This window comes from Myotis nattereri, assembly GCF_964212035.1.
Source record: "Myotis nattereri genome assembly, chromosome: 1".
In the NCBI taxonomy this organism is placed as follows: Eukaryota; Metazoa; Chordata; class Mammalia; order Chiroptera; family Vespertilionidae; genus Myotis; species Myotis nattereri.
In genome coordinates, this window is record NC_138075.1 from 198,690,710 (window position 1) to 198,714,459 (window position 23,750).

Below are 23,750 nucleotides of genomic sequence, written 5' to 3' on the forward strand. Positions count from 1 at the left end.
CTTTCTATTGGGCTTAGAATAACTTGCACTAATAACATTGGCCCACTTGAGCGTCCTCTGTGTGTGCGATTCGCTGCTGTACTCCCGGCACTCAGAAGAGCCCCTGGCACCTGGTGGGTGCTCAATAAAAATTTGACGAATGATGGGCAGTCAGTTTGGCCTCTTATGTCCTTCCAAAGGATAACATCCAAAAATATTTAATCCTGAATTTTTACACCAAAAGTGTGAGCCCTGAATGGACCTGTCCCCTATTTTCAAGTGTTCCTAGGAACAAAATTAAGAACAGACCCAGGGATCTGAGAGCCAAGTACATTTTTGAACTTGAAGAAACACTACAAGGAGTCTGACATAATGATAATATTGCAGCCTCTTTTGTGAGGTTGTCTAACCTTCTGTGTACATACCAAACTAGGCAGATGTATCAGTAGCCACACTAGCATCCTTCAGCCCTCTAAAATCGCTGGGGAGATAACAGACTCAGAACCTTCTTGAACAGACCTTGGCTCCACCAAAGTCCACTGGTTTCTGTCAAGCGGCCTGAAGCTACAGGTCACGATCACAGAGCGCACATAACACGCAGAGCCTGGACAGAGCTGTGTCCTCCAGGTGGATGCAGCAGCCCCGTGAGCAGCCTCACAACCAGTGCGGTGGGGTGATTTGGATTTGTACCTACAGGTGGCAGACCTGTCCCCAGCTACTCCATCCACTTAGAGGTGCAGGGGATGGGCAGAAAGGTTCAAGTGTAAGATAGAATGACTCTCTTTAGGAAAACTGTGCCTCTAAGATATATCACCCCAAATGGTTTTAACAGTTTAGGAGTCATAGATGCCATTTGAGAAAAGATCGAGATGCTCTCCTTAGAACTGCATGCAAGGACACACGTGTGCACAATGTACACATTAATAACTAACACTTACTGGGTGCTTATATGTGCCAGGCACTGTCCTAAGCATTTTACATGAATTCACTGATTCAATCCCCCTCAGCAATGCAGGAGATAGGTATTATTGTCACTTCCCTGCTACAGACAGGGAAAGTGAGGCACAGAACAGTCAAATAACTTGCCCCAAATGCCAGTAAGTGCTGGAGTGGGGGCTCACACCCAGGGCGTCGGCTGCAGGGCCTGTGCTTTTCATACAAACCCTGAGCCCCTTCATGGGACTTGTAGACTCCATGTTGAAATTATGGGCACCCAATGGCCGGAAGCAACACCTGATTTCAGAGATGCAAGTGAGGGAGGGTGAGCATGCCAGTGGGGCGATGGGGAGAGCACTTACGCTGCCTTTCGATACGTAGTTCGAGTCATGCATGATGTCTCTGGCCAGGCCAAAGTCGCAGATCTTCACGATTTTCCCTTGTGCCAGGAGGACGTTGCGAGCAGCCAGGTCCCGGTGGACACACTGCACAGAAAGAGAAGAAATGGGTCGGTGTCAACCCATCCGCCCCTAGACAGCATCACCCCTGCAAGACTGGCCGTTTCAGGGTGGCGCGGAGCTGCCTGGTGCACCTCGGAGAGGCTGTTCTGGCAAAAAGAGCTCACCTCCAGGCTCCCATCCCAACCGCTCCCAAGAGCAAGAAAGCGCTGGAGAAAAGCAGACACCTGGTGATGTCGGATTCCCACTCTGCTCTGGGGAAGAGAGGAGAGCAGCAGCCATTGCTACTGGCCTCTCCAAGACCTATCTTCCCCGTGCACCTCGCTCAGATCTGCGGCCTGGGTCCAAAAAGGCCCTGTCCTGTGAACACACTTACATTCTTTGAAGCCAAAAACTCCATTCCTCGAGCAACTTGATAGGTGAAGCTCAACAAATCCAACAAAGTCAGGCCTTCCGCGTTATCATCCGAAAGGAGGTTTTTGACTTCTGAGTCTGCAGACAAGGAATGGAGAGTGTTGGTGCTGGCACGAAACCTCACCCTCTGCTGCTCCCACGGGCTTGTCCAAAGAACATGTAAAATGATTTTCTTTTTCTTCTGTTTTCTTTTTTAAATTTCAATCACAGTTTATATTTAATATTATTTTGTATTAATTTCAGCTGTACAGCATAGTGGTTAGACAATCATGTACTTTACAAAGTGATCCCCCTGATATTTCCAGTACCCATCTGACACCACACGCAGTTATTACAATATTATTGACTATATTGCCTATGCTGTCCTTTATATTCTCATAAAAGGATTTTCTTATAGAGTTTCTAGACCTTACAGGTGGGTATCTAAATTATGCAAATTCTAGACAAAATACTTTGGAATTTAGGAATGAGCTTTTCGATGGAAGTGAACATCTGTTAGGAACTTGACTAACAGGACTAGACTAAAGATATGAATATAGTCAGACATGATTAAAATATATGTTACATATTTAAGGCTAATGACTAAAATGATATAACTGTAGATTTAAAACAAAAAATAAATACTATGCAAAGGCTCTATCTTTAAAGACAAATATATCAACAGCAACACATATCTGGTTAAAAATATTATATCTGAGATATATATCTCCATAAGAGAACCAATCTAATAGGTTCTCACACATATTTTGTTGTTTGCCTCCCAAACTTTTTATAACCTCAGCAAATCACCTCAGCCACCAATAAAACAAACACACACACTAAAATCTTCCATAATGAATACACATGTGGGCCTTTTGAAAAATATATTCTAGGAACTGCTTTTTTTTTTTTTTTCTTTTTAAAGCCACCTTCATAGTACTTGGTTTATTTGGTGAATATAGCCAACCAGTCAGGCTAGAGGTAGCAATCTTAAAGATCAGTGCCAGTGACTTTGCATTTAATTCCCTTTGTAACTTGTCCGCTTTCCCTGGTTAGTCCCATCTGGACCGGCCCCAGGGTTTTCGAGGAAGGAGGCAATCTAGGCCAACAGTTCTCAGTTCTCTCTGCAAATGTTCAGGCAGTGAAGAGTAGCTGCAGCCATTCACACTTTTCCAGCCAGCTAGGGGCAGGCCAGGAAGCAGCGGCCTGCCTGCCAACAGGGCCCGGGCTGAGCATGAATCAGGTTCCCCTGACATCTGGAGCCAGGTCCAGCCTGGGAAGCAATGTAAACTATTTTTAACAATGCAGGAGTGGAGAGGAAGCGCTGATTCCGACAGCCCTCACTGGCTCATCTTTAAAAAGGGCTTGGAAGTTTACCCATTTGGCAATGGGGGAATGAATGGAACTTGGAACTGCAGCAATGGAAAATATCATTGTGTACTGAGTGAGCTTTGCAAAATGAACACATTCTTGTCGTAATGGATTGTACCTTTCACTTAAGAACTCTGAAAGCATTCAGAGCATGTTAGTGGTTTTCAAAACAATTTCCATAGCAGCTCAATGTTTTTTGGGTTTTTTTGCATTGACCAATGGGAGGGCTCAGACTCAACAATACAAGATCACAGGACAAGTCAACATCAGGCCCATCTCGTAGCCTCCTCTGCCTGTGATTAGACTAGAACCCTGGAGGGGCCACCCCAGCAGATGTGAGGTGGTCCATCTGGTCTGGGCATGGCTAGGTTCCCTGGAGTTTATAAATCAATTCAACCCTGCCACGTGCCCATCTGTTTTGAAACAGACAGATCTTCCTTCAAACATTCAGCAGAAATACACAATGCCCTTGTCAGAAAAATATAACCTCAAACTGTCCACTTTCCAGTTTCTGTCACAAATGGGATATTAGCAAAGCTAAAAGCAAGGGCTATTGAACCCATGGATATCAGAGACTTATATAATTAAATTTTTAAAATAATATTAGGAACCAATATAAGATTGATAGCTTTTAATTTTGCCAAGTAAGGGCATTGAAAAAAAGATCAATATCACCATACTTATGTTAAAAGAGAGAGAGAGAGAGAGAGAGAGAGAGAGAGAGAGAGACATGTTAACACCAAGAAAGATCATTATATCAGAATAAACAGTCTTTAAATGATTATATTTAATGTCTAGAAAATTCATTACATTAGGTCTGTCTATTCTTTTTCTTTCCAATGTCACAGGCTGGGCTGGGCAGACCTACATTTAAGGACCACGTGGCCTAGCAGTTCTACTTACCAGGCCTGCTCACCTTCTTCCGAGTAGTTTAAATATCACATTAAACCCCTGGAAGAGCCCAACGCCAAAGAGTGAGCACAGACACTTTTACCTAACACAGACTTCTTCTTGTATGAGGCTGGGCGGTCATACAGCGATCTCTGGATGTCCGAGTATTTAGAAACCTCTTTCCTTTCCAGCATGGGGACGTACTGTGTGGTGTCAGCTTGCTTCATGTCCATGTAGTCACCATTGTTTTCAAAAGATAAAACAACATAACTGTCAAAACAGAAAAAAAACCTTATCCAGAGGCCCTCGAGAGTGGAACATTCAACATTCAGTCATCGATGTGCAGGTGCCTACAGTCTGCAAGGCAGTGTGGTGGGCATGGGAGCAGCAGGGGAGGGTAAAAGCAAACCCATCTGCACCCTCTACGTGGGGTAGTCTAGGCGGGGACAGGAGCATTAATCAATTATCACACAAATACACAAACCATCTCAACTCAGGTGTGCCTGTCTTTATTCTGTTTTTGACTCGACAGGTCATAAGCCTATGCCAGTGGTCGGCAAACTCATTAGTCAACAGAGCCAAATATCAACAGTACAACGATTGAAATTTCTTTTGAGAGCCAAATTTTTTAAACTTACACTATATAGGTAGGTACATTGTTATTAACTTAATTAGGGTACTCCTAAGGCTTAAGAAGAGCCACACTCAAGGGGCCAAAGAGCCGCATGTGGCTCACGAGCCGCAGTTTGCCGACCGCGGGCTATGCCATGTGACCATGTGGCTTGTGCAGACAATCCCACTACTCAATAAATTTAGCACCAATTTGGTGTCCATCGAGTAATTTAATATGAAGTGAACTCACTGTACTTCCTGATGTTACAAAACTTCCTATCTACAGAGATCTTTATAGCCACTTGTGGGTTTCTGCAGTGGGGATCACTGTCATTGGTTTGATTTATAGGCCCAGGTTCAGCAAGGACCAGCATCTTACGCTTTGAAATCCTCAGTGTCTCTCAAAATGCGAGCCCTGAGGCATCCCTGGCCAGTGCTGCCTTTGATAGGTGTTCAGTGGACCACATACAAACAGGATAATGGCTCCCAGAACAATTCCAACTCCTTGCTTTCATTCAGACCTATCAGCAAGGCTCCCCATATGACATCCTGATCCAAAACACCTGCCGATAGATATCCTGTATCTATCGGCACTGTGTCACGGGTGATGGGCTCTAAGTCTTGCTACCTCCGGGCACAGAGCCTGCAGACATGGAGTTGGTCAGGACATGGGTTCTCTCCATTGGTGAGGCTCCTAAAACAATGATTCACAGCAACTCACCTCCGTGTGCTTTCATCGGTAGGATTTAATCCAAAGATGTCCAGCTCTTTCTTTGGCTTCTCTGGGTGGTGGCTCAGGAAGCTGTCCCTATTCTTATGCAAGTAGTTGACCAAATCCCCATAGAAGCAGTATTCAGTGATGATGTAAATGGGGCCTGTGGAGACCAAAAATGGTTAGGAGATGGGTATGAAAATGAAGAACAGATAAGCCGTGAATGGCTATGTCTGCACTGGCAAGAGATGCTGCTCAAAAACAACGAGCTTTCATCGATTCAGTGGAACCCACTCCATTTCATTCAAGAGATTGATATTCGCTGGCATGGTTGGAGATACAGAGTGTGGGCTTAGAAAGCTGGGTTCGATGGCTTTCACAGTCAGAGGTGTTCTATGAAAACCCGCCCGCCCACGCCAGGAAGCCTACCTGACTTGGTACAGGCGCCCAGCAGGTTGACAATGTTTAAATGCGGCCCCAGGTGGGTCATTATCTTCAGTTCAGACATGAGAGCTTGTTTTTCACTGGATCTGGCTGTGGCTGTTGAAGAAAAACATCACTTATCAGTTCTGAGCCACCTACTTCCCTGAAAAAGCCAAAAATGTGGCTCATCCTGTGCTTGGATATTACTTTGTTGACCAAGAGTCTAAAAGAGAAAGAGAGAGTGCCTTGGTCTAGATTCTAATACCAGATCCCCAGTCTTTAGGGCAGGAGTGGGGAACCATTTTCTGCCAAGGACCATTTGGATATTTATAAACATCATTTGCGGGCCATGCAAAATTATCAACTTAAAAATTAGCCTGCTATGCCCTAACCGGTTTGGCTCAGTGGATAGAGCGTCAGCCTGCGGACTGAAAGGTCCCAGGTTTGATTCCAGTCAAGGGCATGTACCTTAGTTGAGGGCACATCCCCAGTGGGGGGTGTGCAGGAGGCAGCTGATCGATGTTTCTCTCTCATCGATGTTTCTGACTCTCTATCCCTCTCCCTTCCTCTCTGTAAAAAATCAATAAAATATACTTTTAAAAAATTAGCCTGCTATATTTGATCAAACATTTAATTAACTCAGCCCTAATGCCTTGGCAGGGCCAGACCAAATGATTTTGCCGGCCTTATACGGCCAGAGAGCCGAGCCGGACATCCCCTATCCCTGCTTTAGGGTAAAAAGAAGTCATTGAAAGTAACAACTCTTGATTTTCCAACACACAGACAACAAAAACAATGTACGTAAATCTAATTGACAAAAGAGTCTAAATACACATAAAGCCTAGAGTCCAAAGAACCAAGATCCAGTCCTAAATTTGGCATTTACTCGTTCTGTGATTTGGAGCAGATCATTTAATATCTCCATGTGCAAAACAACCCCCAGGAAGGGACACTTACGTTTAAGCATCTTCACTGCTACTTTCATGACCGGTTGGGATCGGCTTAATCCGTAGGCAGTTCCTTCAACCACCTTCCCAAACGCACCAGATCCCAGTATACGACCTGTGGGCAACCAGAACCATTAACACACGCAGACGTCAGGCGGCTCGTCAGCTTTATTTACCACAGCCAGCGCCCGTGGGCGCACAGCTGGGTGGTGTTTCCCTGCACAGAGGAAGTATAATGACTCCTCCAAGTCATCATGTCAAGGCCAGAATTCAGCCCACAGGGAAGGAAATTAGTATAATTGCTTTTGTCAAGTAACATTTGCAAGGGAAAGGAAAACACAGACGGGAGAAAGGAGGCTGCAGCCCTCCCCGGTGGGAGCACTCTGTCTACCAGCTCCTGTGCTGAGCGAGACCGTGGGCTCCATTGCACTTGTTTTCTGTGGCTCCTACCCAAACCCCCGGGTTCTCTGCCCTTCTATTTTCCACATGCAAACCGAGGCATCTTTTTTGCATCAGTAAGTCCTTACCCACTGGAAATACTTCAGTATTAAAGATGCCCCTGACTACTGTGAGTGGCGAAGTGAACTATAGGCTGTCCCCCTGGCTGCCTGTTTGTCAGAAAGACCAGGAACCGCACAGGTAAACCTGCATGGGAGCCCAACTTTACTGCACGTTGGGAGACACAAAAAGAAATGGAAGCTGTCGCCCCCACTCTTAAAGAGCTCACAGTCTAAAAGGGATGCTTCACAGAGTGGGTAGTCTCCACACATAGAGCCAAGCCTGGTTAAGACTCAGCTCTGGCCGAAACCGGTTTGGCTCAGCGGATAGAGAGTCGGACTGTGGACTGAAGGGTCCTAGGTTCGATTCCGGTCAAGGGCATGTACCTGGGTTGCGGACACATCCCCAGTGGGAGATGTGCAGGAGGCGGCTGATCGATGTTTCTCTCTCATCGATGTTTCTGACTATCTCTCTCCCTTCCTCTCTGTAAAAAATCAATAAAAAATATTAAAAAAAAAAAAAAAGACTCAGCTCTGGAAGGACACCAGCAGCCGACACTGCCTGTGACCGCGGTCTGCGCTGCTGGAGACCTCCGGAGAGCACTGCGCACCAGCAGCGTGGGGACCCACAGGAGCAGAGAGATGCAGAAGTGCCCCTTGGCGCATTAGTGGTGTTGCCTTCTACCCTATTGTGTTATGACTCTTTAAATTCCCTCAGCTCCTTGTCCCTTTTTATAAAACAAGGGGAAATGTAAGTTTAAAAAGCTTAGTTCCCAGGTAAAGTGCTTGGATTGGGAGTAGCTAGGACAGTGATGACGAACCTTTTGAGCTCGGCGTGTCAGCATTTTGAAAAACCCTAACTTAACTCTGGTGCCGTGTCACATATAGAAATTTTTTGATATTTGCAACCATAGTAAAACAAAGATTTATATTTTTGATATTTATTTTATATATTTAAATACCATTTAACAAAGAAAAATCAACCAAAAAGAATGAGTTCACGTGTCACCTCTGACACACGTGTCATAGGTTCGCCATCACTGAGCTAGGATGTCTCGTTTGATTTCAAGTTGAATAATTCTCTAAGAAGACCTAACCTTGCTGTATTTTGAGATCAGACAAGTGGATAATTAAAACTACCTTTGACATCCTCCAAAATACATTGGAATATTCCTGGTGACACAACTCTAGGTCTAACTTTCATTTATTTGTCCTGTTTTCATTCATTCAGAATGCAATTTTTTAAAAATCCCCTGGACTAGAGCTTCATGCATTTAGACCCACAGGGAAGGAAATTAGTATAACATTTGCAAGGGAAAGAAAAACACAGATGGGAGAGGGGAGGGTGCAACCCTCCTGGGTGAGAGCACAAAATTGTGAATTAGAATATAAGGATGGGTAACTGGTGAATTACCAAAGTCCGAATGCACCAAAGCTTAACTGTATTTAGTCTCAGCCCAAGATTAAAATATTTGAAAATCCTGTGATAAATTAGCTTGATTATTCTTACATGTTTTCCTTTAAAATGTACCTATAGTTTTATATTCTATACTCTATATATTCTAAGGAAATATCTAATTCATCCTCAGAATGTAATGGATCAAAATATATTTTGTGATTGTCCTCATTCATTTTTCATCTGTTCCTTTTTAGTCACAGAAACTCATCTAATTTGCAATTTGTGTCATTTCTAAAGAAAAACCATTTTGATGGGTATCTTTGGCAGATTTCCTCATATTCATTTATTTTATAAAATGTTCTTTAACCCTAGACAGTTTGGCTCAATGGATAGAGCATCGGCACAGGTTCCATTCATGTCAAGGGCACATGCTTGGGTTGTGGGCTCAATCCCCAGTAGGGGGAATGCAGGAGGCAGCCACTCAATGATTCTCTCTCATCATTGGTGTTTCTATCTCTCTCCCCTTCTCCCTTCCTCTCTGAAATCAATAAAAATATATATATTTTTAAATGTCCTTTAACCATAATTTGCTATAAAATGAGATTTTTTAAAAAAGCAACTCATTTTTAAGACAAAAAGTACTTCTGAAGGCCAGTTTCTATTGCCTCACTGTTATTAAGCACAGCTCATATCCCTCACTCCTCATGGGCCTGTAAAGAGCAAAGCTATGGACACAGCAAAAGGGAGGCTTGGGAGATCACCCCGGTGGGAGCTTACCCAGCACTAGTCCGTCTCTTGGAAACTCCCATCTCGAGTCATAAGGCAGCTGCATCGGGTCCACATAAATATATTCGTGTCCATCAGGGCTGATTGATTCAATGACCCTCCAGCGAATTTCATACCGTGGTTTCTATAAACGACCAGGACAGGTAACTGTTGAATTACCAAAGTCCGAATGCACCAAAGCTTAACGACAGCAGCAAAGTGGCTGGGAACAGTAACTCAACCACAACTACTGAGCCCCTTCTCTGTGCCAAGTGCTAAAGCAGGCTGCTCTTCTCATTATTCTCACTGACTTCAAAGATTTTCAGTTCTTTGAGAAAAATATCTACCTGTTTCCAAATGACAACCAGGACAATCAGCGAGATGATCACAATCACCAAAAGCACCAGGACTGCGGCTGCCACCGTGAGCTCGGAACGCAGAGCTAGAAAAGAAAGGGAGAGGCATGATGGGAAATGTGCACGAACACACAGGAAGGCAGAAAGGCGGTGCAGTTGTGACTGGGACAGAATCCCTGACACTGGGGAGAAGCATGAAGGCTGCCACCTCCTTTTCAGGATGGGCAATAGGACACGACTCCAACTCTTCCCTTAGAAAAAAAAAGGGGCAAAATTCAATCAGGGGAATGTAATGCTTTCTCTAAAGGTGCTTCAACATTAACCTGGACAGAATGCGAACTGGAATCTAAGGACTGACAAATGAGCTTGAATTAAGTTCATAAACTTAGGTTCTGTTTGTTTTGAAAGGTTGCGTTTTGTTTATATTGCTTTTGGCTTCATTAATTTTTTTTCTTAAGGAATTCAACCTGTCTCACCTGTTGTAAGGAGCACAGGGCAGAGCAACCTTCTTGCCCCCTCCATTCCCACACTCAGACTAGACAGACTGGGGGGAGCTACACTGTTAGACAAGCAAGGGGCCTCTGCAGGGTGCAGTTTTGGAAGAAAGGACTCCCTACAGATGCCAGGAGAAGGCCCTGCATGAGCGATCAGAGCTGACTTTCTGCCTGGGGACCCCATCTTGAACTCAAAGTTCCACCTCAGGGAGAAAGGACTTGGTTGATGACTTAGACTTGTCCCCACTGACGAGCAACTCACTGGGAGCCACCAGCTTCAGCTCTCGGTTCTCAACACCAAGGAGATTCTTAGCCAGACATCGAACCGCAATGGTCTCCTCCACTTTGGCGAACGTCACCCGGCCCTCCACCCTACTCCTGTCCTGGCGGTAGACCTCCGTGATGATGTTTGAGATGTTGTTGGCCAAAGTCGCCCATGAAGTCTCATTATTACATCTGGGGGGGAAAGGACACAAACATAGAGACAAATACAATCAAACATAACTACCAATCCCAAGCCTTGAACAGGAGCAACACAACAGTTTTTTACTTCAAGAATGTTTAACTATCCCAATTTCCTACCCCATCAAAAAGGCCCAGAGCCATTCCTTCTCTCTATCTACACTGTGAAGAGCCTCCAAGGTGTCATAGGGTTGGAGTATCACCTGGCTGAGTTTTGGGACCTAGATTATAGGTCCTGTCAAGATCCCAATCTGGTCCCTTTGCTCTTAGAAGTGGGTAGGTCTCAGCCTTTAGGAGAAGCAATAGAGGCTTCTACATACAGCCAGTCGCCATAGGTGGAAGTGTGAACATGTTGTTTGTGTGCCCATTGGAGAAGACTGGTGAAGGAAGAACTGGTGAGTTAAATCCCATCAAATAACAGGTAAGCAAATGAGGTAGTGAGCAGTGACATGGGCAGTATTTTCATTTATGATCACATGCCAGTCTAGTTGCCAAATAAAGTTCACCATATAAGAAACGTGAGGTGAAAATATGGCTCGGGGTAGCTAAAATCCTCTTGTAACAGGAGCTCTTTAAATTAGTTTTCTTTTTAAATGAGAGATCCTTGGAGGATGTGATGAAAGCCGTAGACTGTCTCTCACATAGTCATGAACACACAGGTGCGCACGTGCGCACACACGTGCATGTACACACAAGGACCACATTTAGAATCCTAGCTTGTAGTTTGTGAGACTTGGGCCAAATAAGAATCTCAAATACAATAGAAATAAAATGCCACTTGAGGTCCTTTGCATCAAGGAAGAAACATTCAGCCCACAAATGGAAAAGGAACATCTGGTCTCCATACTTCTTAATATCCTTGCAAATCATCCACTCAATTTCAGGAAGAGGTGTCCCTGCAGCTGTGCATCTCACGGTCTGTCCCCCCGTGGAGCCATGGTGGTCATCGACCAAGTCCAGAATAGATGCAGGAACTGCAAGCAGTGGAAAGAAATCAGAATTGGATGATTCCTGACCTTAAACTTCTGGAAACTACCACATGGAATATGAGCTCAGAACTTGCTCATGGGGCATCCGAACCTACAAATCAGGAAACCACCTGAGAGGAGGTTGTGTGCATGATAATACTCCCATTTGCAAAGACCCACTTGGTTAAGAGCACTTTCATAGTTTCTGTGTTTGGGGATTTGTGCCCCATAGTGTTTTAAATCTAAGAGTGAAGAAAGCAAAAAGCCCCTGTGGTTATTTGGCTTGAAAGGCAAAGAGGCTCTTAAAATTAATATAGCTTGGGATTCAACCAACCGATTCAGCTCAAGTGGAATCTAAAGCAGCATTTACCAAAGTACATCAGCAGAATATTATTAGGTTTTAAAGATTTTTTTAAACCTGTGAGCAAACAATTTAAAAATAAATATGCTACTGCTTGTACCATAGCTTTACTGTGAGGGTAAAATGAGCCCACCTATGACAGTACCTGGCACATGGTAGGAGCTCAATGAACAGGTGCTAAACCTGAATATAAAAGGACTCAGGCACTCCTTACTGGTAAGGGCCACTGGACCATGTCGACAGGGAAGCTAAGTAAAAGTGCCCAAATGCTTTGGAACAATCTAAGGTCATCTAGACCAAAAAGTATCATTTCACTCTTCCCAGAACTGTAGGTGCCAGATTGAGAAGCCGGTGGTAAGGAAGCGGCCGGAGCTTAGGAATTTCCAATCAGACTGTTCCAGAGCAGTCTGAACCCTCCCAGAGTTACTGAATGCTTAAGTCCAACAAAGCTATCCTGACATGTGACATCTACAGCCCTTGCTTCTCCCCTAAATGAGCGTTTCCCTCCCCGACCTGGGAGAAAAGTACCTGGCTCTCCTCACAAGCAATATCTTCAGACTGCCCTCAACATACCTTGAGTTAAGAGTTCAAAAGTGTAGCTCTTCATGTCGTCTTCATTTTGAACTACAATAGTGTAATGGCCACTGTCTTCCTCCTTAGCACGGATCAGCTTTAATCTACTTCGGTACCTTAAAAAGAAAGGACTTTGTTTGAGCAAGTGGCAGCCAAATACATTCCAATTGCTTCAGCAACTACCATGTTCAATTGAAATATCTCTTTTTTTTCTTATCTGAATCATTGGATTTCCAACACACTTTGTACCTATTAAAGGTCTGAGTTCTAGACGCTTAATCCTTACGCAGAAGATCAAACATTTTGAGATGAGCAATGGCTTGTGTGGCTCCAAGAGTAATTAGTCCTGGCAAGGCCTGACTTCTGAGTGGGAATAAACATGTCCCACCAACTTTCCTTAAAAAAAAAACCAACCCTTGATTTTTACTTTTTTTTAGCCATTTAGGTGGTTTAGCCAAACAATGGAACACCAATGAAAAAAAGAATGAGTCTCTCTACATATTGATATGGAGAGCTTGTCAGGATATAACGTTCTTCTTGCTTGTATTTGCTTTAAAAACAAACAAACAAAAGAAACCCCTGGAAGGTTTCATAAGAACCTAGCAAAAGTGTTTCCCTGTGGGTGGGAGAGGGGGTACTGGGCAGGTGGGGACAGGATTGGAAGGAGTCTCTTACAATGCACCCTCTTTAAGTGCATGGCTTTAAAGCACAGGATTCCATCACCTATTCAAAAAAGTCAAAAAGAAAAATATATTTCTTCATATTTTATTAAAGCAAAGTTTCCTCAAAAGATTCTTACACATGTATATTACTAAATTTGGCCATGCATGTGTGTGTGTGTGTGTGCGTGCGCGCACGTGCACATCAACATAGCATTTGCCCATTTGTCCATCTTTATAAAACATCACAGATGGAAACGCAAGTAGAGTGGAGAAGGGCACTGGTCAAGGAGAGCAGCCTAGGCTACTCTTGACATTCTCATGGTGAGCAGATCTTGGGCATTAGTGAAACGGCTCGGTTTCCTTATGTATACTAGTAGCATAGAAATATTGTTGCATAGCACACAGTCCTTTAGAGAACTAATTAAATATAATTATATGCATAGAAGCATTTCATAGACTCAAAAGTGCCCTGCAAATTAGAGTCTTCTAACCCAAGATGCTGGGCACTAAGACCTTGATGAGAGCATATGGGGTTGGCTTCTCCTCAGCTGCACCCTACTGGACCCGCTCCAGGGCTGGATTTCCTTAGAGAGAATCCGTAGGCACATCTGGCTGCTGATTACCAAAGGCTCTTCTGTCCTTCATTTGCTATACTGTTCAGCCAAGAAGGCTAGTGGGCCCACTAGTTCTGAGCTCCAGGAAGCCAGACACGTCATCCATCATGTTCATCTCTGGCCCATAGTGGGAACCAGAAGAACACGTGCTGAAGGAACTCCGCATCAATTTCACCGGCAGTTTTGCGGAACCACTCAGTTGTCATTACTGTTGATTGTCGCTTACAGATAGGGCCCAGACACGTGTTTGAAGTGCTGGCTGTGCCAGGGCAGAAAAGGAACAGGGAGGGAGGACTATTCCTCCTGGCCTCACAGCCTTGTGCATAGTGCAGCACCTCCCACCTCTTTGTGCACCTTCATTCTGTGTCATCGGAAAGCCTCCCAGATTCAGTTTTCCACTTCTTTTTCCATCATCATCTATACCAAGGTCATTTCATTTCATTTTCTCAGACACTGCTTCTCAATTATATGTGGAATTTAGTTCAGAAAGAAGAACGCAAATCCTGAGGTTAAGTGAACTGATGAGAGAGGTTTTGTCTCCTCCTCCCTGGTGGCTTCAGACTCTTGTCTCTGTGGATAGTTGCTGACAAGGGCCCGGGGCTGGATTAGCTGGGTACCTTCTGCTCCTGGATTCTAATCAGAGCTTAAAACTGCAAGAGACCTCAAATATCATGATCCAGTTTCTTGCCTTGATGGACAGAAGGTATTACTAACCCTACATTATAGGTGAGGAAACTGAGGCTGAGGTGTGACTCCCCCAGAACACCACCAGTTAGGGGACGAGAGCATTCTACCACTCTCATCAGAGGACAGGGACCCAAACGCTGCATTTTACCTGTTCTCCTAACCAAACGTAACCAGACTCCACTCTTACTCCCCGTGGAGGTCTCCTTTGGGCAAATGTGTCTCAAACTAAGGGATAACGTGCTTTATGTCAGTTTATGTGATAATTGCCTGGCAACTATAACCACCCTACATATTACCTGCAATATGGACGATACACATCAAGGAATATATTCAATCCCAGTTGGTCCAATTTTACTTTCCTTCTTCCAACCCTCACCGGAAACTGTCTTCACTGGGGGACAGAGCATTTCAGTTCTTCTTTCTTCTTATTTTGTCATTAAATACTTACCAACCTCCTCTTACCATGATGCAATGTTATCGTTAAAGGTCCTTGATTTCCAGTACCTCCTAACTCAGATTGCTAACGTTTCTAGACTGACTCCTGGTGTGGGTTGTAGGACGCACACCTAGGCCCCTGGCTATCTGGCGACACACAACAAAAAGCAAAGGCCTTCGTGGGGAGGATGCTCCTTTACCTGATCTCCTGGACCTTTTCTATGTCGGTGGTGATCTCGGTGAGGTTCTCGATCAGAGTCAGGTTGTCCTTCAGCCAGGATATCCTGGGCGGCGGGTAGGCCTGCACGTCCACCACAAAATGTTTGACTTCATGCAGGTTGACAGCTTCCAGCTGGCTGAAGCCGGGTTGGATTTCGATGAACCCTTTCTCTGTACAAGGAAGAGTGTCCGTTAAACAATGATTACCGCACAGTGGCTCCCGAGCAGCGCAGACACTGACAGTTTGGAAAGCAGAGTGTACCGTGGACAGCAATGGTGACTTTCTTCATCTCTTTGACCTCCCTGGTGGCCAGGCGGGCGATACATTCGTAATCTCCACTGTCTTTCACCGTGGCCTTGGGGACCATCAGGGTGTGCACCAGTTTGATGGATGGGTCCTTGATTTCCTCCAGCATTACGACGCCTTTGTTTTTCTGCAGCAGAAGGAGGAAAAGCGACTTTAAGAAGCTAGCCCCCAGGAGTGACCCCTCTTGTAAACTAGGGATGGTGATGACAATGACATGACAATTTAGGTTCTAACAAATGCACCACCTGTGGGGATGGTGAGAAGAGGGGAGGTTGTACATGGTGTAGGGAGGAGGGATCGCTGTAACTTTCACTCCTTTTTGCTGTGAACCTTAAACTGCTCTAAAACATAAAGCCTGATTTTAGAAAATTGTTTTTAAGCTAACTCCTTAGAAAACCATGTTTTAAAAGGACAATTAATGACATAGTAAGGTGTCTGTGCTATATTGCCAAAGGGAAAAGGGTATAATGAAGTACTGAAGTATAATGTCTATTAATTATTAAACATTTCACATATATACAAAGTATTTAAAGGATTTATCTCCCTAAAATATTAATGGTGATGCTCTGGGAAGTCATTTTTTCCTGTTTTTCTATATTTTATGAAGTTTCAACAATAAACCTACATTACTTTTATTATCGAACAAAAAAAACTTAATTATATACTTATATATTTGGGAGCCAAATAGTATGTACTTTGGTTTGGGGGGGAAATGCCTATCTCTAATAATTTTTCAATTATGTTTTAAGGATTAAAGGCAATCAAATCTAAACAGAAAAACTGAATAACTTCCTATTTCAGGGAAGATGTATAAAAGCAGAAATCTGCATATCAGGAATAAAGGGGAAAATATACATATGCTAGTATCTGGCTTTTGTTCTCTGAGGCTGCCGTATTAGGCAGCTAATCATTTCTGCATTGGACTGTCACTGCCTTTTGCACTGAGTTCTCTCACGCATGTACCACAACGCATTAGACCCTGTGTGTAAGTCCACGGTGACCAGAGGTGGCACAGCGGCCCCCCTTCCCCAGCTGCATCTCCACGCCTCCCTTCTCCCTCCTTCTCTGCATGGCTGGCTTCTAGCAGAATGCTTGGGGTGTAGCAAACATCACTGAACCTTTGCTGCGTGGTTACTAATGCCTGTTCACTGACGCTGAGCCGTGTGAAGGAAGGCCAGGCAGGTGGGAGACAGAACAGCATCCTGGGTGGCAGACACCAAGGCAGAAATGGAAGGGGTTCAGGCAACCACCATTTAGTAAACCCCCAAGGCATGGGAGCCAAGAAAGTAAGAACTAATGACTGTTTCAACAATTAGCAAATTTTAAAATCCATTCTTTTTTTCTTTTTTTTTTGCTTTTTCTAGTATTTTGGTTGTTATATTAAACCTCCCTATGTCTCTCTGACTTAAGAAGGCTCAGTGTACAACCTTGCTGCACACTGACTGCCCTTTCAAGCCCCCCCACCGCTCAAAGCACCATAAAGTCATCCAGCCAAATGTGCCCGCTGCGGAGATGGGAAGCCGGGGTCCAGAGGAGCTCAGCCGCGCCCGATCAGTGCGCCCTGCTCCTCGCCCTGCCACCAGGAGCCCCGAGGGTACGCACCACTTCTCCAGGGTACGTCCACTGAAAGTCAACCACCTCGTTGTTCAGGACGATGCAGGTGAGCACAATGGTTTCCCCTGCCATGTATACAGTTTTCGGGGCCTCCAATTCTAGATCGAGTTCTGATGTTGCTATTTAAAAAACAACAAACAAAAGGACCTAAATATCCAGAGTACAGTGAGGATCTTAGAAGGTTTGGGGAGTTCTTTGTTTTTTAAGGAAACTATGAAAAATAATTTGCAAACCAGTTTGTTCTAGATAAAAATGTTAAAAATCTCAGAAGCCTTGATTTTGAGTTGGCATATAGAACTTGGCATGCAGTTGTAATACAAAATAATACACACACATAAATAATAACAGCAGTAAAAATAAATTCCAACTAAACAGAACATCACGTTCCCAAAGCATTTGGGTTAACTGTGGCCATACTTGTTTGCAGTCCCCTGTACTGGCACATGGATTCACTTAACCAACCAACCTTTACTGACCAGCACTGCTCTAGGCACTAAGCTCCTATCCCACCAATCATTCTCCTCTTCTCGCCTCCTCTGCTCCCAGTTATTCCAGCACTTTTCCAGAGACTCGCACAGTGCCTGGCATAGAACAAGCCTGTAGTAAGAGCTGAATGGCATAGTCTCGCTGCTGCCATACCTACAGGGAAGAGTTCAATCCATCGCTGACACGAACATGTATTGCACTTTCCCATTCTCATTAAACCCCACATCAAAGGGGTGAAGTCTACAACTACTTTCCTCAAAATACAAATCTCTTTTCTTCAGTTACTGAAATTAATCTAGGCACCCAAAGCCCCTTGGTGTGTGTGCTTTTAGGGCCTCTGTAGTCAGGAATGTGAATAAAACAGTAAGAGGCTTATACAATAAACAAATTCCTTATAGTATTTTGAAGTCAGCTTATGAAACACGAAGTCTTACAGGGGTAAGAAAGTTTTTACCTTCAGTAAGGCTAAGCTTCGTCTGACTATAGCCACAGAGGTCAGCCTGACATTGTATAGAAAAGGTAAGGCCCCAAATGCTCAAGTCAGAATTCAGGCTCTCCATCACCAGGGACCATAAATTTTTTAATACTACAAGCATGCGATTATTTTGCCTGTAATCTTCTTTTTTAATTTAAAAGTTGATGTACAATATTATATTAGTTTCAGGTGTACAACACGGGCCTGTAACTCTCATTTAAAGGAGGGAGAGGGCACAATTACCTTTGACAGAATAAATGTTAAATGGAATGGAGTGGAACTTCTTCCCCCTGACGATGGCCTCGCAGACATAGGGCCCACCCGAGAAGGTCCCGTTGAAGCCCTGCCGGCTGTCATAGTCGGCGAGGACCACCCCGTCACTGCTGAGCAAGGTCACCGGAGTCTGAGGATCAGTCGTGCGACAAGGTATGATGGCAAAATCGTCATTCTCCACAATGACTAAATAGTCTGTCATTCCCAGAGGCACGAAGACTACATCTGGGTCTGTGGTTAAAAAAAGCAAAAAAGCACATTAGGTATTAAATTCACCATGACATATATATGCAAGAAAAATGGATCCCACTGGCAGTAATCTTATTAATTTACCTTCACACATATGTCCAGGAGCTGTCACTCCACTAATATTAGTCATCATAATAGCTAGAAGACGATTTTAAAGTATGGGCAATGCCAAATTGCATGTACCTTAATTAAAAATACTGAGGATACATACAGTAGCCAGGAATTGAAATCAAAATTTAAACTACTAAAAACAAAACAAAAAACGGACAATATAATAAATAACTCTGTTGAAAAGCTAAAGAAAATAGTCATGATTGTTAAATTAGGAAATGCTTCTTTCAAATTCCTACCCGCTATAGTCATCTCATGGCTAAGCCTAGCCAATCAGAGTGGTGCTGTGAAAAAGCAACACACCCCTTCCTCCAACCAGGGGAGCCAGGGCTGAAATCCATCACAACCCAAGGCCATGCCCTCTGGGGCTGTTTTCAGCCAATGACCATGTGGAACTGGGGTTCCTTAGGCTGGAGGACTCCAGGGCCTTCCTTAGAGGTCTAGGACTCATCTGCCTCACCTTCCCTTCACTCGGGGTCACACTTACCATGCAGTCAAACAACTCTCCCAGCCTCTGTGGGATCCTCCCCCCCCCCACGCCCCATTTACTCACAAAAGCCTCTCTCCTGATAAAACCCTGGCATGCTTAATCCCACCTTACTCCTACCGTGGCATCTGCTTCTCAAAGGACAGGAGATAAGTTCATTACTATTCGATTTGCCCCTAAATTGTATTTTTTTTAATGTTTTTATTGGTTTTAGAGAGAGGAAGGGAGAGGGAAAGAGAGAAGCATCTATGAGACAGAAACATCCATCAGCTGCCTCCTGTACACCCTCCCACTGGTGATCAGCCTGTAACCTGGGCATGTGCCCTGACTGAGAATTGAACTGGTGACCTCTCAGGTGCATGGGATGTGGCTCAACCAACTGAGCCACACTGGCCAGGCCTTGCCCCTAAATTTTAAGTAAAAACAAAAAAATATCCCTTCCAATTCATCAAGAGTAGATACATGTTTTAGTGAATTTGAGAAAAAATTTGTTTATTTGTAAACTATAATAATGAGCTATGGGCAACACCCAGATAGGGCCTACCTAATAATTTTTAAAACTTATTACAGTTTCAAAATGTTAACAATGAATTATTTCTTGATAATGACATTATAATGATCAACTTAATATTGTGTGTTTGCCTGTTTTTTCCTAATTTTCTCCAATAAATATTTGTTACTTTTATATTTTTTAAAATCATGTATACAGCTCTAGCCTGTTTAGCTCAGTGGATAGATCATCAGCCCATGAACTGAAGGGTCCCAGGTTTGATTCCGGTCAAGGGCACATACTTTGGTTGCAAGCTCGATCCCTTGCCCTGGTCAGGTTGTGAGCGGGAGGCAAACAATTGATGTGTCTCTCTCATATCAATGTTTCTCTCTCTGTGTCCCTCCCCCTCCCTTCCACTCTCTCTAAAAGTCAATGGGAAAATATCCTCCAGTGAGAATTAACAAAACAAAATCTCTTATACGGAACACAGGAGAGACAGGACAACAAGGTTGGTCCAAGAAACCCATACAGCTCACCTGGCACGTAGATGTAAATGTGACTGCCTTCAATCTCATTTTCTTCTGTCTGCGTGTGGTTGTAATAGCAAGTATACAATCCCGTGTGAGCCGCCAAGGCGTTGGCCACTTCCAGCACCGTCACAAAAAGGCCGCTGTTGTTCTCCTCGTTTCTGATCCTCACATTGGGGTCCTCGTCAGACATGGGGTACTGCCAGGTCACTTCACTCTCCCCAAAGCATCTCAGAGAAAAGGATGAATTCAGCTGCACAACCTTTTCATTTTCGTTTGGGAGGATAGAGGGGAGTGAAAGCTGGCAGAGGATTAGGCTCGGCCCTGTAAAAGGAAACAGGCTCTGAATAGGATGTACCCAGAAGCAACAGTAGCCGCTTATATGAACAATGACCATTTCTACACAAAAATCCGTCAGCCTGGATGCCCATGAAAGGCCCCCCATTATAACAGCCACCGCATCTGCTGAGAGCAGCAATTGCTCCAAAGGCCTCAATAGCCACACCAAGCCCCTCAGATTCACCCTCCAAACACTCAAATGGATAAAGGACGTCTGATTCCAATTCCATATTTCAGACTCTTATGTGTGGCCATAAAATATCCCAAGATGGCATAGGCTCTAGCACATATGGTTCTTTATTGCCCACATTCTCTGCAGAGGTTTCCCTGAGTAAGAAAGGGGATGAGAACAGGGGCAGGGACACTGAACCAAGCACAAAGCAGATTTGTGCAGAAGAATTACACATCGTCTGTTTCGTACAAGACTCAGACATGCCTTCACTCTAATGGCTTCCAGAAACCAAAGCGGAACCATGTGAATTTTCATTCAAAAATAAGAGGAAGGCCCGACCAGTGTGGCTCAGTGGTTGAGTGTCAACCTATGAACCAGGAGGTCATGGTTCGATTCAGGGTCAGGGCATATGCCCAGGTTGTGGGCTCAATCCCCATTGTGGGGTGTGCAGGAGGCAGCTGATCAATGACTCTCGCTCATCATTGAGGTTTCTATCTCTCTCTCCCTCTCCCTTCCTCTCTGAAATCAATACAAATATATTTCTAAATAATAAGAGTAAGGAAAGCCCAAGGGTGAAAAGTCTGTCTTAGAACCTGACATTTCAGTCTAGCTTCTCCTCTGCATAAAACTGATAGAAGAGATACTATGCGTTAATTATTAATTAATGACTTAAGGCAGGTAATTTCCTGGACAAGAACTTTTCTTTTATTAAAAAGAAATTATTTTTTTAATTTCTCTGATCCACCTCGACAGGAAACCCATGTCCCAGGAAAAGGAAGAGGCCAGTGGGTGAATTTAGACTATTATTCCTAACAATATTTCAATGCTAGGGTTGAGATATACTAAAACTGCCCCTGGAGAACATTCTTTCTGAAATAGGGAACTGAAGGTTTGTGGTCACTGTAGATCATGTCTTATAATTTTCTACTTCTCTTCATTCCTTTGGACTGTACAGGTAATATGCCCGGAGCACAGAACTTAGACAGCAAGGCTTCCCCCAGGGTAACAGGGAAGACCAAGATCCATACCTGCGAGGAGACAGCCTAGGACCAGGAGTGCCAGATGGGAAGTCCCCATAGCTCCGGAAAACTGAAAAGGTGCAAAGCAAACAGAAGCAGTGTGAGCCAATAGAAACAACCTGGGACCCCCATTCTCTTTGTGCTTTGAGCTACAGAAATGATGTCAACAGCATCATTTTAGTAAAAAATATCCCAGTGTAAGATTCATGGTTAAAATAAGAAGATGCCTAAGAAGAAAGACTCAAATAGCCTGGTGGGGCCCCCAGATCATGACAGGAGCCATCTGACACTGGAACCCTTTTAGATTGCATGCAGTTTTCAAATTCCGGAAATGTCTCATTTTATGGTCTTGGAATGTGTCCAAGAGTACAGGAGAACTGTTCCTTTTACACCATTTCAATTAAGAACATGAAAAACAAAGATGTAAACACGTATTTATTCGATCTGATCACATAATTGAATCGATACCCCTCTCCTGGCCACTTCACAACAGACAGTCCCTTTCACTTAGACCCCATTCCACTTGCTAAGACCACATTCCACTTGCTAAGACCATTATCCTTCCCCTCCGGACCTTCCCAGGATCCGACCTGCACAGAGAATTCTCTGCCCAGGAATAAGCCCGACCGGAGTCCTTTAAAAACCTCTGACTCCCCATCTTTGGGTGCTGGCACCATTTTGGGGCTCAGCCCATCTGGTAACCAGATGGCCTAATACATTTATAATCCCTCACCACTTTGGCCTCATGCGTTCCTCCTTCGGCGACCCGAACAGTTTTTACTCAAATTTCCAAACTTGAGCTGTTTTCACTCAAAATGGATTGTGAGTTGCTGTTTCACTACAGAAAGTATATGAAGTTCACATCCTCTAGCACCTCGGGAAAAAAATGCTTGGCTGGAAAAATATCTCATTCTCTAAGAGCCATTCAGATCTAGAGGGTTTGAAAGTCCCACTAACCAATGTCACTTACAGGATGATGTCACTTTGTGATCCAGAGGCCAGTACCAGGCTCAGACCTGGGCTCCCAGCCCAAGTTCTCCCAGGACCTGCCGCCCTCACAGTCTAGCTAACAGAGGGCAGGCAGCCCAGGGCATAGGCATGGAAGGAGGGTCGGTAAAGAAAGTGAAGAAGGGAGAGAAAATGGGAGAGGAGAGTGTGACTAAATCCCTGTGTCTCAGGGGACGCAGTAGAGCACAGGATAAAACTTGATGGAGACCAGGGATTCATTTGCATGTGAAGGTTATAATAGCAGCTACAGAAACCAAATTCTGGACTCTGATTCTTGCAACACAATCTGGGGAATGGAAGAGAAATGAAGAGAGATATTGAAATTAAACGTCCACAAGATACAAACAGGGAAAGCATTGGGCAAGAAGGAAGGAAAGCATGATAAATAAAATTAAGGAACAGAAAAATTAAAGAGAGGCCCATGTTGCCTTTCCATAAAAGCCCTGATCTGGTCAACTCTCTGACAAGGCCCCTTTCCTTGATCTTTGTCTTCTCATGCACACTCCCACTCGATTTTATCTCCCGCTGTACTTCCCACACGATAAAGGGGTCTTACAGAAGGCAATGGAAAGAAACTCTAAATGAGCTTGCTTTAAAGTGGCAAGGTGCATAAATCAGATTTCTGCTTCATTGAATTCTACCAAGAAAACGAAGGAAGGAGGAAGAAAGATGAAATGTTGGTAACAGGGAAGGGGATGGGGTTAGACTGGAAAAATGATCGTTGTTTTTCCCAAGGCAGGAATGAGAAAGCAATATTCACTAAGCCAAAGTTTTCATGTGTATGCTGTGGCCTACTTGATTTTAAGAACTGGCAGTTGAGGCTCAGAGAGGGTTAGCAAATGACCAGAAGTCACACAGCTGGCGAGAAAGCAGGTTCCTAACACCAAGTCTGCGTGATGCAAAAGCCATGCTCTCTCCCATCCACCATATGGTCAGTGTCTCCGCCAGGGTGTTTCCCTCCCCGGCTCCCAACTACCTC

The 23,750-nt window shown here is 44.2% G+C and overlaps 1 protein-coding gene across 1 annotated transcript in view; it reads right to left on the reverse strand.

Annotated features, from left to right (window-relative positions):
- Positions 1-23,750, reverse strand: part of PDGFRA (platelet derived growth factor receptor alpha) — a gene marked incomplete at its 5' end in the record, with an annotated part of 43,376 nt that overhangs the window by 13,156 nt on the left and 6,470 nt on the right. Inside the window, 17 exons of the mRNA XM_081093604.1 lie at positions 1,278-1,400; positions 1,750-1,865; positions 4,132-4,298; positions 5,362-5,515; positions 5,782-5,892; positions 6,733-6,837; positions 9,396-9,528; positions 9,731-9,825; positions 10,496-10,689; positions 11,543-11,669; positions 12,598-12,713; positions 15,196-15,385; positions 15,477-15,648; positions 17,124-17,254; positions 18,340-18,600; positions 20,243-20,557; positions 21,773-21,833. Coding sequence (XP_080949730.1) covers positions 1,278-1,400; positions 1,750-1,865; positions 4,132-4,298; positions 5,362-5,515; positions 5,782-5,892; positions 6,733-6,837; positions 9,396-9,528; positions 9,731-9,825; positions 10,496-10,689; positions 11,543-11,669; positions 12,598-12,713; positions 15,196-15,385; positions 15,477-15,648; positions 17,124-17,254; positions 18,340-18,600; positions 20,243-20,557; positions 21,773-21,833 — 2,571 coding nt within the window. The remainder of the gene's footprint in view (positions 1-1,277; positions 1,401-1,749; positions 1,866-4,131; positions 4,299-5,361; positions 5,516-5,781; positions 5,893-6,732; positions 6,838-9,395; positions 9,529-9,730; positions 9,826-10,495; positions 10,690-11,542; positions 11,670-12,597; positions 12,714-15,195; positions 15,386-15,476; positions 15,649-17,123; positions 17,255-18,339; positions 18,601-20,242; positions 20,558-21,772; positions 21,834-23,750) is intronic.